The 15,880-nt window shown below is 37.6% G+C and overlaps 1 protein-coding gene across 3 annotated transcripts in view; it reads left to right on the top strand.

The window, feature by feature from the left end:
* adam12 (ADAM metallopeptidase domain 12) overlaps positions 1 to 15,880 on the top strand; it is a 355,264-nt gene that overhangs the window by 83,315 nt on the left and 256,069 nt on the right. For all 3 annotated transcript variants that reach the window (XM_008106757.3, XM_062976054.1, XM_062976055.1), the window contains exon 3: positions 6,079 to 6,152. In XM_008106757.3, the coding sequence (XP_008104964.1) occupies positions 6,079 to 6,152 (74 nt within the window). The remainder of the gene's footprint in view (positions 1 to 6,078; positions 6,153 to 15,880) is intronic.

Genomic DNA, 15,880 nt, shown 5'->3' with positions numbered 1-15,880 from the left:
TGTACTTATTCCATTTATCAGCTTCACTAAAGACAGTGAGAATTTGAAAGAGAGAAAGGTTAGCAGTTTGCTCTTTACTGTAGCATACATTCCATATAGTTAACGCAGTGGTACCAATCTAATATGACTCCACAACTCTAGTTAGAAATCAACAAAGGAGATTTTGTCTCTATCACAGTTTTACAGGGAGAGATTTAGAGAGACAGAATTATTTTTAAGTGGTTGTGGCATGAAACCTGTGTGATGGAACATAGTAATTGACTCCGAGCAAAGGGCAAGGGTCCAGGAGGAGAGAATATCAGGTGAATAAAACCAAATAAGCAACTTGACAGTGCATTCAGTTGCCTGACCTTGAGAGTTCATTCAGAGACGCAAACTGTCTGTACTACTCATTTAAACGCTGTTGAAATAAATTCTACTTGGATTAGTATATGAATTCAGAAGAACACATTTGAGTTATATTTGGCTATTTGAGATCTCTTCACATTCTTATTATTTTGGGGTCATAGTACAAATTGATTGCAATCAACCATTTGCAATAGCTGTTCCAGTGCAGAGATGTCAAGAAATAAAATGAATTAATAAAGATAGGACCATATGAACTCTACCCTCATTAAAAACTGAGCTTTGGAAGGAACAGCAGTGACTAACCAAGAAAAAGAACTTGTACTTATCATGGACAGATCAATGCACACATCGGTTCAAAGGGTGGTGGCACTGAAAGGGGCAATTTCATGCTAGGGATAATTAATAAGAACTGAAATAATGTAGCTACTGTCAGATCACTGCAACAATCAGCCTGATTTGGAATAGAACAAACAAACTTGGTTGCACATCTCAAAAAAGAAATTGTAGCATTTAAAAGTTGCATATAAGGGAAACCAGATGCAGTATAGTATATATACCCATGCCCACAGGACTAAGACCTGCAGTTGTATGTGTGGCAAGTTTACTAGTTCCATCACCAGTTTGGTACAGAGTGCTCTCTGAGTGTTGGTGAACTACAACTCCCAGAATTAAAAAATCCCAGCAACTACAACTCCCAAATGACAAAATCATCTCCTCCCCCAACCCCACCAGTATTCAAATTTGGGCGTATCGGGTATTTGTGCCAAATTTGGTTCAGTGAATGAAAATAGATTTTGAATATTAGAGATTTACATTACGATTCATAACAGTAGCAAAATTACAGTTATGAAGTAGCAACGAAAATAATTTTATGGTTGGGGGTCACCACAACACTAGGAACTGTATTAAGGAGTCGTGGCATTAGGAAGGTTGAGAACCACTGAGGTAGATAATCCACAATATCTGCTTTGAGCTGGGTAATACAGCTGTGTGGAAGGGGTCTAAGTCTCATTCCTAGTGTCTTACTGATGCCACGAGTGTGATAGAGGTTAGGAAATTTCCTCTTAAGACTTGACTGATGCCAATTCTGTCTGGAAATATCCAGTCAAAAGAAGCTGGGCCCTTTGCTAACTGCCTTAGACAAAATCATGAACACACAGAAACTAAGTTTCAGACATTCCATGTTAACAACTACTTTATAAAACACCATTAAATAATATGCCCAGATCTTTTAGTCAGCTGTTACTGAACTTTGTGTTAGTTGGATACCTAACACCATGTGTTTTATATTCAATTATTTATTTACTAAGGTTTTCCTAGTAAACTCTCAAAAACTTAATTGAAGCCAAGAAAAAAACTCAATTGAAGCCAGATGGATAAATTCACTGAGGTTTGGTATCAATTTAATGTTGGCTTGATATATTATTTAAACACATATAGTAGTAAGAGCAGATCAAAAAACTTTATATCACCTTGTGGACCTTTGTTTTAGGTGATTCATACAGATCTTTCTTTTAATCTCTGTTGTATTGATCACACCTATTCTGCCAAACATTTGATGGGCATTATGTTCTCTGTGGTACTTTTAGCTGTTTTGATAGTGTGTGTTGCTGTATGTGAATGTTTTAATAAACCCTAATCTGTAGAAAATTACCTTTAATCTTCTACCAGGAGAAGCAAGTAGCTGTTGTGGATACTATTGCAAACGGTAACAATAAAAGACAGGTAATAAAATGTCAAAGAGCTAGGTCCCTGTCCTTTGCTTCCCTTTTGTTTAGGATTCCACTGAAATCCAGGGGGAAAAGAACTGTATTAAGGGGTAGCCATGTTGGTCATGCTGCAAAATTGTACACAAAATACAAAATGCATAAGCAATGATACAAAGTGAGTTGCACCAGCCCGCCCATCCATGCCTAGAAATGGACTTTATTTCAGGCTTATTGGCTGTTGGTTTGAGCTTGTTTTTATTTTTGTCACAATTGCTATGCTGTTATAATTATTGTTTTATTATATTGTACAATGTCCACTTTGAATCCCATCAACACCATCTTAACTGACAGCATTTGGACCTATGACAGTAATGTCATTACTATTTCCCTCTGTGTGATTTTAATATCTTTGTCAGATGAAGAAGTCAGTCAAATTTCCCTACCTAAACTACCACTTCCAGGATCCCATAGGATGGAACCCTGGCAGTTAACATGGAATAATAGTGCTATAATTGTGTATTGTAAACAATCGCTTTGAAGTAGATTCACCATCCTCTGACACTGGAGGCTCTAGTCCTTGAATCAGGTCTGGAACAAGGCAGCTCAATTCCTGCCTGCAATGCTCATTGTAAGGAAACAGGCAAATATTTTGGCCAAATGTAGGGCTCGGAAATCTTGAAGAAAGCCAAAATATTGCCTAAGCCAATGGTTCCCAACCTGTGGGTTTCCAGATGTTTTGACCTTCAACTCCCAGAAATCCTAACAGCTGGTAAACTGGCTGAGATTTCTGGGAGTTGTAAGCCGAAACACCTGGGGACACACAAGTTGAGAACCAGTGGCCTAAGCTATGGGAGAACCTAATGATGGGTTTTACTAAGAGTCAAAAATACAGAAAAGATTTGAGTCAAAATGTCTTAGGCTGCACCCTCAATGGCCAGAAAAGAACATGCTAATCCGGAGTGGGGTATTCCAGATTAGCATCACCGGAGGCTCCATTTTATGCCCCTGAGCAGACTCAGGAGCTTGATGGCAGCTGCACTGAACAGCCCTGAACTGGCAAGGCAGCTGAATGGTGACCACACAGCCAAGCGACAGCAGAACTGGTTCAGCCCTATTCAACCACAACTCTTAGTTAGCTATTGTCAACCTACCGTGTTTCCCCGAAAATAAGACAGTGTCTTATATTAATTTTTGCTCCGAAAGATGCACTAGGTCTTATTTTCAGGGGATGTCTTATTTTTCCATGAAGAAAAATTCACATTTATTGTTGAACAAAAAAATTAACATTTATTATATACTGTACAGTAGTTGTCATCACAAACCAACATAACCAGACAAACTGTGAATCCTATCAAGAATTTCTTGTTACTACCAATATTTCCATGTATGGAAATGTACAAATGTTCCACTCTATGGTATGTACATTTACCGATCCTATATGCTCTGGTGTTCTGTTTGGTGGGCATGCTTCCAAACAAAAACTTTGCTAGGTCTTACTTTCAGGGGAGGCCTTATATTTAGCATTTCAGCAAAACCTCTACTAGGTCTTATTTTCTGGGGATGTCTTATTTTAGGGGAAACAGGGTAGGATGTATTTGGTCCCCACAGGGCATGAACATGACTCTGGACATTGCTCAGCACCTGGATTAACAACATCCAGAGCAAGGAAGTGACATGAGAGAGAGGATGGAGGATATTTAGTGCTCCTACCCCCTAGTCCCCTAGACCTGTGCCTGACTGTACCTCCCTCCATCATTATGCTTCTTTATATTCCCTGAATGCTCTTATCCCTCCCTTCATATACTCTTCCCTTTTATCTCCTTCTAGTTTTTTTAATACTATCATTTTCTAAATAGTATTTTGCATTTTAGCCTTTTAATATACCTCTTTATTTTAGCTTTTAGCCTAGAGTGTAATGATTTTAATGTATATTGCTTTTATGAGACTGTCTTCATGCTGGTCTATGACTGTAATAGCAATTGGTATGATTTGGGTTGGAGGAAAGGAGGAATCCCTCCCTCTTCCTTCTCCAATTGGCTTGTCGCTCTGGTTATCTGTACTCTAGACACCAAGTGGTTTTCAGCATCATTTCCATGTCCAGTGGGCATCACAAACACCAGATCACCAGGTCAAGTTGGGCTCTACCTCCATCTCAGGGTTGCCTGAGCCCAGGGAAAGCAGGATGATAGTGTAAACCACCATGGCTACTTCCTAAATAGGAAGTGGCCCCGCTGCCCAAAGTCAGTTTATTCTGAATTTCTGGTGAAGCTTTGGAGTACTATCCAACTTCTCTTAACAACGTTCAAGGCTGTGTTGACCCATGCATCGTGCAACTGCCATGAAACTGATTTGGTCTCCCTTTGGGATAAAATATTAGTGAAAATGCACCCCCAGATTAATCATTAAGAGAAATATGTAAAACAAAATCACAATTCAGTGGTTAATTGTGTGAAGATATTATTTATATATTTCCTACATTTCACAACATTTGTAAATCACGCTTAATCTACAGTAAAGGATTTTTTAAAACATTCTCAGAAGGTTTCTGATCTTTTTTTTTTTTTGCATAATCTAGCAATGTATATACTTTGTGCAAAAGGTGAAGCTTCAAGCACTAAGGCTATCTTAGTGCTAAAAGCTCTAAGTCAAATTCTAATCTGTGTTTGGCAAAAGGTGTTAAAAATGAAGGTTGCTTGACTGATAAAATATGCTTCTGAATATGCACACATGATGTATAAAATAGAGGACGCGGCGATGGCTCTAATTGTTTTTCTGAAAAGCCAAAGATTTTAATTGTTTCCCAGATACATTGCATTTTCTTTTCAAAGTTCATGAGAAATCTTGTCTTTTGTTAACTGTTTTCCCCAAAGTTACTCCCCATGGCCTAAGAGAACCTACTCTGTTCCTCCTCTCCCACATAGCCCTAAGGAAGTACTTACTCAAAATATGGAAGAAGGGAAGCTTCCATCTCATTGCATTGACTATGTGGGTGGAAACCTGGGGAGCCCAAGGCTGATGGATTCTTTCACATGCGGTTTCCTCTGTGGAAAACAAGGTCAGAGGAAGTGCTGAGAAAACAGACTCTTAGTTCCCATTCCCAGTCTGTGGTGTAAATACCTCATGGGGAGAGCAATGAAGACAAAGAAATCAGTAGATATGAATCAGCAGTCCCTTACATAGTTCTCCAGGATATCATCCTTTCCAGAGTCATGGGATCTACTTAATATAAAACTGATTTAACAAAACAAACACTGCAACCAGGAGATGCTTGATTTCAGGAGAAGAGTATTGCAAACATCTTTTTTCTATGTTGTTGTCTTATACATTTTGTGTTCATGGAAGCCTAGTTGTATATAAGATGTGAAGACAATTTGTGTTTAATCTTCATCAAGAGGCCCTTCATATATGTCCCTATTAATTTAGATGCAAATATTGATTCTATTTTATCTTTTTAAACATTCTCGTAGGTCTCTCTGGATCAGGACCAGTATCTGAAATTCTAAAACACATGCACATTTGTATGATTGTGCGTGTACACACAGAGATGTAGACCCACCATTCCATCTAATAATTTTGTTTTTATTGCAGGTGGCAATTTCTATTTTGTAAATCATTTTTCATAGTCAGTCATTCTGAGGTCTGCAGCAATATAATGTTATTAGTTCATCAATCTGTTGTTCAGGCACACACCTCAATTTATCTGTGAAGTGTTAAATCAATACATTTAACACATTTAAGTGTTTCTGTGACTGGCCACCACAAATTTAAAATGGTTTCCAAAGAAAATAAATATTGTCAAGATGTTACACACCATTTAAGTGCAGAAGGAAATCGAAACCCTGCTATTACTTTATTTCCTTGCTGTTAACTTTACTTTAAACTCCACTCTCCTGCTGATCCGGTTGCAGTATGCAATCTTATAGTACAGTTTGATCTTGTGACTTTTGTTACTTGTCACAAACCAGAGGTACATATATTTTATTTTTTCAATAAATGAATTACTCTTTCATTTTTTTCCCAGATTCATCCAGCAAGACTGAAATTTCTTATACAGGTGGAGAGAGAGCAACTTGTCATCAGTTTGGAGAGAAATGAGTAAGTGGTCCTAATTTGTATTCCTCTCCATCTAGTAGTGTTAGTGAGCAGATTACAAAGATGACATTGATGGGCTAGGTTGGTACTGCATAGGGAACAGTCTGCTATTTATCTTTTATTTAAAAAATAGACTTATGAAACCTGATTTTATGGGGTCTTCTTCACTTTTAAAACAAAATGATTCTGTGAAAGTACATATATAACACACACATCTGTTTTACACTAAGGCCCCATTTATATATTTATTATTCCCTTTTCATTTTATAGCTTAAGTTGGCAACAAACAACTTGTAGTGTACCTGTGATGCAGGAACAGTCACTGCTTAGTTTGCCAGTTACTCGAAACCAGCTGAGGCTAAATCTACACTGTAGTCTTTGCTCACCTTGTGATAACTGAAGAGAAGGGAAACAACAAGGTATAGTAAAGGTGAAGGTTTCCCCTTTACATTAAGTCTAGTCATGTCCGCCTCTGGGGGTGGTGCTCATCTTCATTTCTAAGCAGAAGAGCCGGCGTTGTCCATAGATGCCTCCAAGGTCATGCTGCCTGCATGAATGCATGGAGAACCGTTGCCTTCCCACTGGAGCGGTACCTATTTATCTACTCACATTCGCATGTTTTCGAACTGCTAGGCTGGCAGAAGCTGGGGCTAACAGCGGGAGCTCACCCTGCTCCCCGGATTTTAACCGCCGACCTTTTGGTCAGCAAGTTCAGCAGCTCAGCGGTTTAACTTGCTGTGCTACCGGGGGTATATCAGCGAAAATAGTTCCTACATTTTCCCTGAATCAAAGAATGGTAGTTTATTGATCTTGCTATTTCAGCTTCAGGAACCTAATAGGAATGGAATGAATGTTGAAAAATGTTCAGAGAATGGTTAAAAACATGTGTGGGGTGTTTTTTTAAAAAAAATATTCAGAAACCCTGGTGTAAACCATCTTGAATTGATGCTCTTCTCAATTTGAGAGTCATCCTGTGCAAAACTTGCATGTGAAAATGGCATTTCATGCTCAGAAAACAACATTTCAACACAGAAATATTAATTCCTACATGGGAAATCCTGTTTCCTATGCAGAAAATATTGTAATTGTGTAAAATCGCATGAAGTTGATTTACATAGAAAACAGCATTGAAATTAATGTTTGTGCCGAAATATTATTTTTACCCAGAAAATGCTTTTTTCTATGTCAAAAATGCCATTTTCTTTACAAAACAACTGCAGGTGAGTTTTGTGCAGAATCAGTCATGAATTGCATATAATCTTTGAATACTGCATGATTTTTAAAGACTGTGGGAAGAAAAAAACTGAAATTACTTGCTGTTTCCATCAGGAAGAATCTTAGTGAAGAATAACTTCCGTAGCAAGAGCAATTCAGGGGGTGCTGTGGTTTTAGCTTTGAATATGCATCAAATATGTTTGAATGGTTTTAAATGTGAACCTTTTAATATTGTTATATTTGTATATTTTAAATGCTGTGCTAACATTTTTATGTTAAGCTGCTTTGACTCCCCTTCGGGGAGATAAAGCAGGGTATAAATCAATACAGTAATAATAATGATAATAATAGTACATAACACGTTACAAGTCAGTATGAAGATAGTTGTTACAGGTGATGAAATAGTGCAAAAATATGTTTATGTTTGAGATGATGTACAGATGTCGTGTCTGCAACAAAAACAATGTCAAGTGTAATGGTTGGTATTCTACCATCAAAGATGCCACACTGCAATGGATCTGTCTATGTTGTTCAGATTTAGTCCTCACATTACTTATGTTCCTTTTCTTTAAAATAAAACTACTGGCTTTCCCTAAACTTTATTTCTGTTGCCAATGTTTCTTTCTGTGCCATTGGGGACTATTAATAATATAATAAAATATCAGACACATTTCAGATTATTAGATGGTATTTTGTCACCCTCATGCATAGGGCCATGTTATGTTGTTTGAGATGTTTTTGACAGACTTTGGTACACTGTTATGTATGGATATCTTCTGTCCATCTATTGGTTAGTTAATGTATGAGTTTCATGTTCATGTCAAATAGATTTAAGACATGACTCTTCCTTTGATGACATGTGTTTGTAATTTGGGTGTACCTCTTGGTTAAACCCTGAGCTTTATTTTCCCAGTTTCTGCAGTGACCAAGCAGCAGTCTGCATAATTAAAACTAGTGTACTAGCTATGGCCATTTGTACAGATGTCTTATTTGACCATGGTAAAATATACTGCTGTGAAAGTCCTAGTAATAATTTGAAGTCACAAAAGACTCCCGAATCAAGAATAGGATTATATGTGTGTCATAACCACATTTTAAAGGAGAGATGTCTAAGAGAAATACCCTGAAAAAAATCAAATTGCAAGATCATCAGAAATTTGTAAACAGAGTTTCAACTTATCAGATCAGCTAAGCATACAAAACAGGTAATTGGCCTAAGGTACCATGGGAATCATAAATCATACAAGCAGCTTGAAACCACAAACAGTATAATTCAGTACATGTATATTGAGCAGCTATATTAAAGGTACAATTTTTTCAGAATCTCTTGATTTTACCTGGTGTCACTTTTCTTTAGCATCATCATGATGTAGTGGTTTGACTAGAACTCTGGAGAACAGGGTTCAGATCTCTGCTCAGGCATGGAAACCCACTGGGTGGCCTTGGGTAAGTTATACTATCTTCTCAGATGAAGGCAATGGAAAACTTCCTCGGACCAAATCCTGCCAAGACAAAAAAAAACCCATAATAGGGTTACTATAAATCAGAAATGACTTGAAGGCACAGAACAACAACAAATACAGAAGACAAAAGGTCAGATGTTCAGCCCATTGGAAAGTGCTCTTATGAGATTAGATAGTGAACAGCAACTGAGATGTAACTGAAGACAGCTGTGGAGTGCAGAGAGGAACCGAGTTGTACAAGTTGAAGACCTGAAACTGCAGATAATAGTGAACATCACATTTTGACTACCATAGAATCACATTAGAGGACTATCTGAGATGGATATTTTTTAGAGCAGGGGTCCCCAAACTTTTTAAGCTGAGGGCCGGTCCACAATCCTTCAGACTGCTGAGGGGCCGGATTATCATTTGAAAAAAAAAAAATACAAACAAATTCCGATGCACACTGCACATGTCTTATTTGTAGTGCAAAAACAACAACAACAACAACAACAAGAACAATGAAAGAACAATACAATATTTAAAAATGAAAACAATTTTAACCAACATACATTTATCAGGATTTCAATGGGAAGTGTGGTCCTGCTTCTGGCCAATGAGATAGTCAAGTTAATTAGGATTGTTGTTGTTGTTGTTGTTGTTGTTGTTGTTGTTGTTGTGTGCCTTTCAGACTTTGGGCGAACCTAAGTCTAAAATTTATTTATTTAATATTTATTTATTTACTACATTTGTATCACACCCTTCTCACCCCAAAGGGGACTCAGAGTGGCTTACAAATTATATGTACATACAATATATTATATTATTAGCATAGCACAATATTAGCATTAAATATTACTATATTGAACTATACCACTATACTGTAATATTATTAGTAATATTATATGTAATATAGAATATATAATTAATATTATTATATGGTATTATTATTAGTGTTATTTTGTATTACATTATAATATTATTATCAATATTATATGTATATACAATATATTATATTATAAAACTGAGGGCGGGGGCCAGGTAAATGACCTCAGAGGACCGCATCCGGCCCCCGGGCCTTAGTTTGGGGACCCCTGTTTTAGAGTATGGATAAGTGTAAATCTGTGGATAAGGGGGGGGGGTCATACAATATAACCCACTAAATCTTTATTACTATTTATTTGTTAAGTGGATTGTAAACTGTTTTTGTGAATAGTTTGGATAGCGAGGGTGAAGAGAAGCAGGGTTAGATGGCACGATCATCAAGTTTGCAGATGACACCAAACTGGGAGGGATAGCCAACACTCCAGAAGACAGGAGCAGAATTCAAAACGATCTTGACAGACTAGAGAGAGGGGCCGAAACTAACAAAATGAAGTTCAACAGGGACAAATGCAAGATACTTCACTTCAGCAGAAAAAATGGAAATCAAAGATACAGAATGGGGGACGCCTGGCTTGACAGCAGTACGTGTGAAAAAGATCTTGGAGTCCTTGTGGACAACAAGTTAAACATAAGCCAGCAATGTGATGCGGCAGCTAAAAAAAGCCAACGGGATTCTGGCCTGCATCAATAGGGGTATAGCGTCTAGATCCAGGGAAGTCATGTTCCCCCTCTATTCTGCCTTGGCCAGACCACACCTGGAATACTGTGTCTAATTTTGGGCACCGCAGTTGAAGGGAGATGTTGACAAGCTGGAAAGCGTCCAGAGGAGGGCAACTAAAATGATCAAAGGTCTGGAGAACAAGCCCTATGAGGAGCGGCTTAGAGAGCTGGGCATGTTTAGCCTGCAGAAGAGAAGGCTGAGAGGAGACATGATAGCCATGTACAAATACGTGAAGGGAAGTCATAGGGAGGAGGGAGCAAGCTTGTTTTCTGCTGCCCTGCAGACTAGGACACGGAACAATGGCTTCAAACTACAGGAAAGGAGATTCCACCTGAACATCAGGAAGAACTTCCTCACTGTGAGGGCTGTTCGGCAGTGGAACTCTCTCCCTCGGACTGTGGTGGAGGCTCCTTCCTTGGAAGCTTTTAAACAGAGGGTGGATGGCCATCTGTCGGGGGTGCTTTGAATGCGATTTCCTGCTTCTTAGTGGGGGGTTGGACTGGATGGCCCATGAGGTCTCTTCCAACTCTACTATTCTATGATTCTATTCTATGATTCTAAGCAGGTTGAAGGGCCAGCATTGGAGCTGGAGCCCAACAGTGCCTAGCAGCTCCCTCAGCTGAGCTTAGATAAAGAGCCTATGGAAGTAATGGCTACCACTTTTCAGCCTGCAAATCAAGTACAAGCAAGCTCCTCTGAGCAGGCAGAGGAAGGCTTAAATGTCCCAGCTTTTGTGAACCTGCAAAGAGAGAAGGCTCAAGTTCACAGGTCCTCTAGAATAGCAGAAAAAAGAGCTAGCAATAGGTAACATCGGAGAACCTAGCATATAGGGAGCTCAGGTGTCACTGGCAGCAACATCAGTGTTTGAAGCTGTGGCCTCAGACTTTTGCTTTTCTTGTATTCAAGATCTCTGGACTTACCCTTGGATTCTGGCTTTTGGATTTTGGATTGACCTTAGACTCTAGACTCTCTTGGATTTGGCTTTTGACCTTGGGATGGATTATCAGCTTGTTTGGTGTGTTATCCTGCTGTTGTTGCCTCTTGGCTGAACTATTTGGCTTGAACTCAGACCATATGTTAACTCCACACTTGTAAACAAGGTCGAGGCTCGTGACAACTATCTTGTTTTATAAACTAAATATTTCTAACCTGCGTTAGAAATCGGCTTGATTCTTGAAGCAATGTGAGATATAAGTCAAATAAATAAATGAATGCACAAATGGCCGTAGCTCCTTATTGAATATAAATTTGGCATCAAATCTGAAATGCTCCTGAAAACATCCCCGTAAGGGGTTAAAGTGATATCAGTGTTTATGAACTCATAACATGTGTGTTTTCTTCTTCTGTAACGGAGCATGAGATAATGAGTTTCTGAAGAATGCATTTTCTCAGAAGAAATGTAAATGGAATCTCAGAGCAATATTGAAATAACTATTGAATAAGGGTACCTGAGACGAGGAGAGAATATGACATACACATGCTTTTCAAATTTCTGAGCAAATATACTGAAAACAAAACATAGGCACTCAAGATACAGTTTTTGCATGCTTATTACCCAGTAGTTTCATTAACCAGGGAAAAACAGTTGTAAAATGAAATGCCTTTCCTGTGTTGGATCATTAAAATAAATGTTGATACAGTTATCTGCATTTGGTCTAAAACAACTGCTTTTAACACTAAAATTATTTATTGGAAATTTAACAAGATTCCAAATTAAGAATTTATCACATTTCATTTGCATTTGTTGATTCAAATGAGGCTGGACCAATTAAAAAAACTCTTACCGATTTTTGAAAATAAGTAGTGTTTGTAGTTGGAAAGGTCTAGAACACTGTCAAGAGAATATATGCTCTATTTTTAACAGGTTTATGGATTGTCAAAATAACTGTCCAAGGTCTTGCAATAGTTTAAAATTTGTTGGAAACATTCATTCAGCAGACAGCATTTCGAAATTGGAACATTACTTATCTGTTACAAAGTGTAGATGTTTGCTCATGTTAACCTTCTTTCTATTTAACTGTACTGCATTAAATTATGATTATGGGCAAATTACAGGATTTTTCCTCATAAATGTCATGATATAAATTGTGCATGTAGGTCAAAAGAATAATACTCATTATACTATCTAATCTATTTTACTTTTGGTATATTTAAATTGGTTTAACTGGCTTAAATCACAGGGTAACTTGGAGGTCTCTCATTCATAGGGTCACCACAAGTCAACGTTAACTTGATGGTAGTTAACATCAAAACTAATTATGTATGAGCAATCTTGTATTTTTATTTATTTACATTAATATAGGAAATATATGAAATGGAAATTAAGGACTATAGAGAACAAGTATAGTGCACAGCTATGTAGAGCTATAGTATAAAACTAAATAGTCAATTAAATAGAAAAGAAATAGGTCCCTTATGTTCTTCAGATAGCCATAATAAATGCAAAGACACTAATTGGTCTATAGCTCTTCCATGTTCTTCTGGACTCCTAACATAGCATGTAATAAACTCAATGCAACAGTAATCTGTACTATTTCTATTCTGGTCAGGATGGTCTTAACCCCCCCCCCCCCCAAATGAACCCAATTGCGTAATATTTCAGAAGCTAAATAGGGTCAGGTCTGGTTATCACTTGGATGGGAGACCATTAGGGAATACTATGAATCTCTTAAGTGTGTGGGAATGCCTTCAAGTAAGAGCAGAGAGTTGGATTAGATGGTCCTTGTGGTCTCTTCCAACTCTATGATTCTATGTTGAGTTATAGCAACCCTATGCATTTGATAGGATTTTCTTATGCAAGATATAAACAAGGTGGTTTTAGCTAGCACGTTCTTCTGAATTATAGCCTACAGCAGTGGTTCTCAACCTGTGAGCCCCAGGTGTTTTGGCCTACAACTCCCAGAAATCCCAGCCAGGTTACTAGTTGTTAGGATTTCTGAGAACCACTGTCCTACAGCATCTGCCATTCAATAGCAGCCTACCATCCAAGAACTTACCCTGTTTAGTTTGCAAAATCAGACAGGATCTGATGCCTTTAGGATAATGTTATTGGGGAAATTATGGGCAGGGGAAATGGCAGTTGTCAAGCAGTAGGGACAATACTAGACTAGTTGGACCAATGGTCTAACTCAGTATAAATCAACTTCCTATGTTTTTCCTAGCAAGTGAATATACTCTTCTCTGAGATAAATATTTTGGTGCAGGGAATGGTTTCTACTAATTGAAGTTTGAGAGGACTGTGCAATTCTCTATCCTAATTGGGTGCAGTTCTAGACTTGCCTACATTCCATTTTATTTATTGGGACTTAAGTAATCCAATATAAGACTGAAGCTTTAGGGTAGCACCTATTTTTGTTCAGGATAATATAGACATGACGAGGACATCCTGTTGGAGAGTTATGAATGTTCCACATTTGTGATTGTGTGATATTCACAATCTCACACATACCCTACTTAACGTTTCAGATATTCTGTAAAATATTCAGTGATAACATCTGTGAAGCGCCGTGATTATCAGAGTTTGTAGTACGGGGTGTTGTGATTTTGAACAGAACACATAGATTCAGAATTTGATGCATTAGGAAGAAGACGAAAAATTCACTGGCATGTAGTAATGCCTTTCTAAAGTATTTTGAACATGTTGACAGTTAATTCTTTCAAGTGGACAGCAGAGAGGTGCCAGATATTTATTATTATTATTATTATTATTATTATTATTATTATTATTATTATTATTATTACCCTGTTTTATCTCCCCCGAAAGGGACTCAAAGTGGCCGCATACCATTGAGAGAAACTTCAGAATGTAGAAATTGGTTGGTCTATGTGGTTCACTGAGAATTAGCCACATTGCAGAAATCGCAAGATCAGATATGTATGTAAATATCATCTGAAAATGGATGCATATATGTAATTTTTCTGTTGCAGACATGGGGGAATCTGTAGTTCTTCACTATCCCTTGTCTTGGACCATGATTTCTGGGGTAATGGAAGCTGGACTCCAAGACTGTCTGGGATAGGGAGTGACAGGTTCCCCCACTGTTATTTTAAAATACAAACATTTGGTGTGCTTTTGAGGTTATGGTTTTTTAATTTTTTCATTTTCAGGTGGGGTGTTTTTTGCGGTGGGGGTGGGGGGCTAGCCACATGTCAAAGCAAAATCCGTGTTCTAGCAGTATTTTTTCTTGACATTTTGCCTGCATCTGTGGGTGGCATCTTTCAGTATGGAAAAAGAGATATTTTCATACAATGATTTCATGATTCATAATATTCTATGAGTCTTTCTCAAAATATTTACTTCACTTACTTTCAGATTATTTTCATCATGTCATTATTAATTGGAATAATGGACCATGAACAATCCATGTTCTATGCCAGTTAAACTTGCAGTCTTTGTTAATAATGTGGCATGCTTATGACCACGGGTTTGAAAAATGAATAAAAGAACAGGAAAAAAACAACCAAACATTCTGTTGAGAAATAGGACCCCCCAGATATATGCTGCTGTTACAATTTATTGTTTTAATGTAGTGACACAATATTATAAATTACCTCCTGTACTGCTGACTGAGCTGTTTGGTCTCTGAAACCCAGAACAAGCAGCTGTATTCTAATGTTTCTGTAAAAGCTGACAGCTGGAGTTGCCCTTTAATTAAAAGAAACAGTTGCTTTTTCAAAGGTTGAACTTCACTTCTTATATCACTGCCAACATGTTTATGCCATTTGCTTTAAGGAAGGAAGCTGGGTGTTAAGAGTTCTTTTGCATAGTGTTTTGATGTCTTATATAAAAGAGATGAAATTGTACAGATGGGTAATTTCAGATGCTGGACATAAAGATATAACAATCCCATCTCTCCTCTTCACATCCCAAATTAGTATTATTTCATTTACTTCCAAATGTAGTCAGCCAACCTTGCAGCACTGGGATGGAATTCAGGGGTTTTGTTTGTTTGTTGTTGTGTGCAGTTTGGACATTAATTGTGCAAATTCTTCAGGTAGAAAATTTGTAATTTGCTGTTTGAAAACTTGGGAGGCGAGTAATACATAAGTTAGTATGAAATGTTGATTAAGCACTGAGTCAAAAGGCAGCCTTGGGGTCGGGATGTCAATTTGTTCTCGAGGGAACCAAAGAGGATATTTTTTTTTGCAGTATTGATCCACTGCAACCATGTTTTTGAAAGTCACACAGAATTTTGAAGTCTATCCATAATTTGGACAATTCAGAGTTAATGCTAAAGTTCTATTCTAATAAAACAGAAAAAAGTAAACTATAACTATCATTCAGTTAATAATCCCAGTTTTAATCATATCTATATTTATTATTGTTTGAATCATACCAACAAACAATGGTGGTGCAGGATAATTTAATATTACTGTTATTTCTAGAGTCAATGGTTGTGCTATTTCAGACTGAATTCAGGCATCAGATGCAGTGGTCACTAGTTCATGCCCTTGACAACTTTAGCCGA

Source organism: Anolis carolinensis, chromosome 3 (assembly GCF_035594765.1).
Source record: "Anolis carolinensis isolate JA03-04 chromosome 3, rAnoCar3.1.pri, whole genome shotgun sequence".
In the NCBI taxonomy this organism is placed as follows: Eukaryota; Metazoa; Chordata; class Lepidosauria; order Squamata; family Dactyloidae; genus Anolis; species Anolis carolinensis.
Note: the sequence above shows the minus strand (reverse complement) of the source record. Positions and strands in the feature narration are given on the sequence as shown.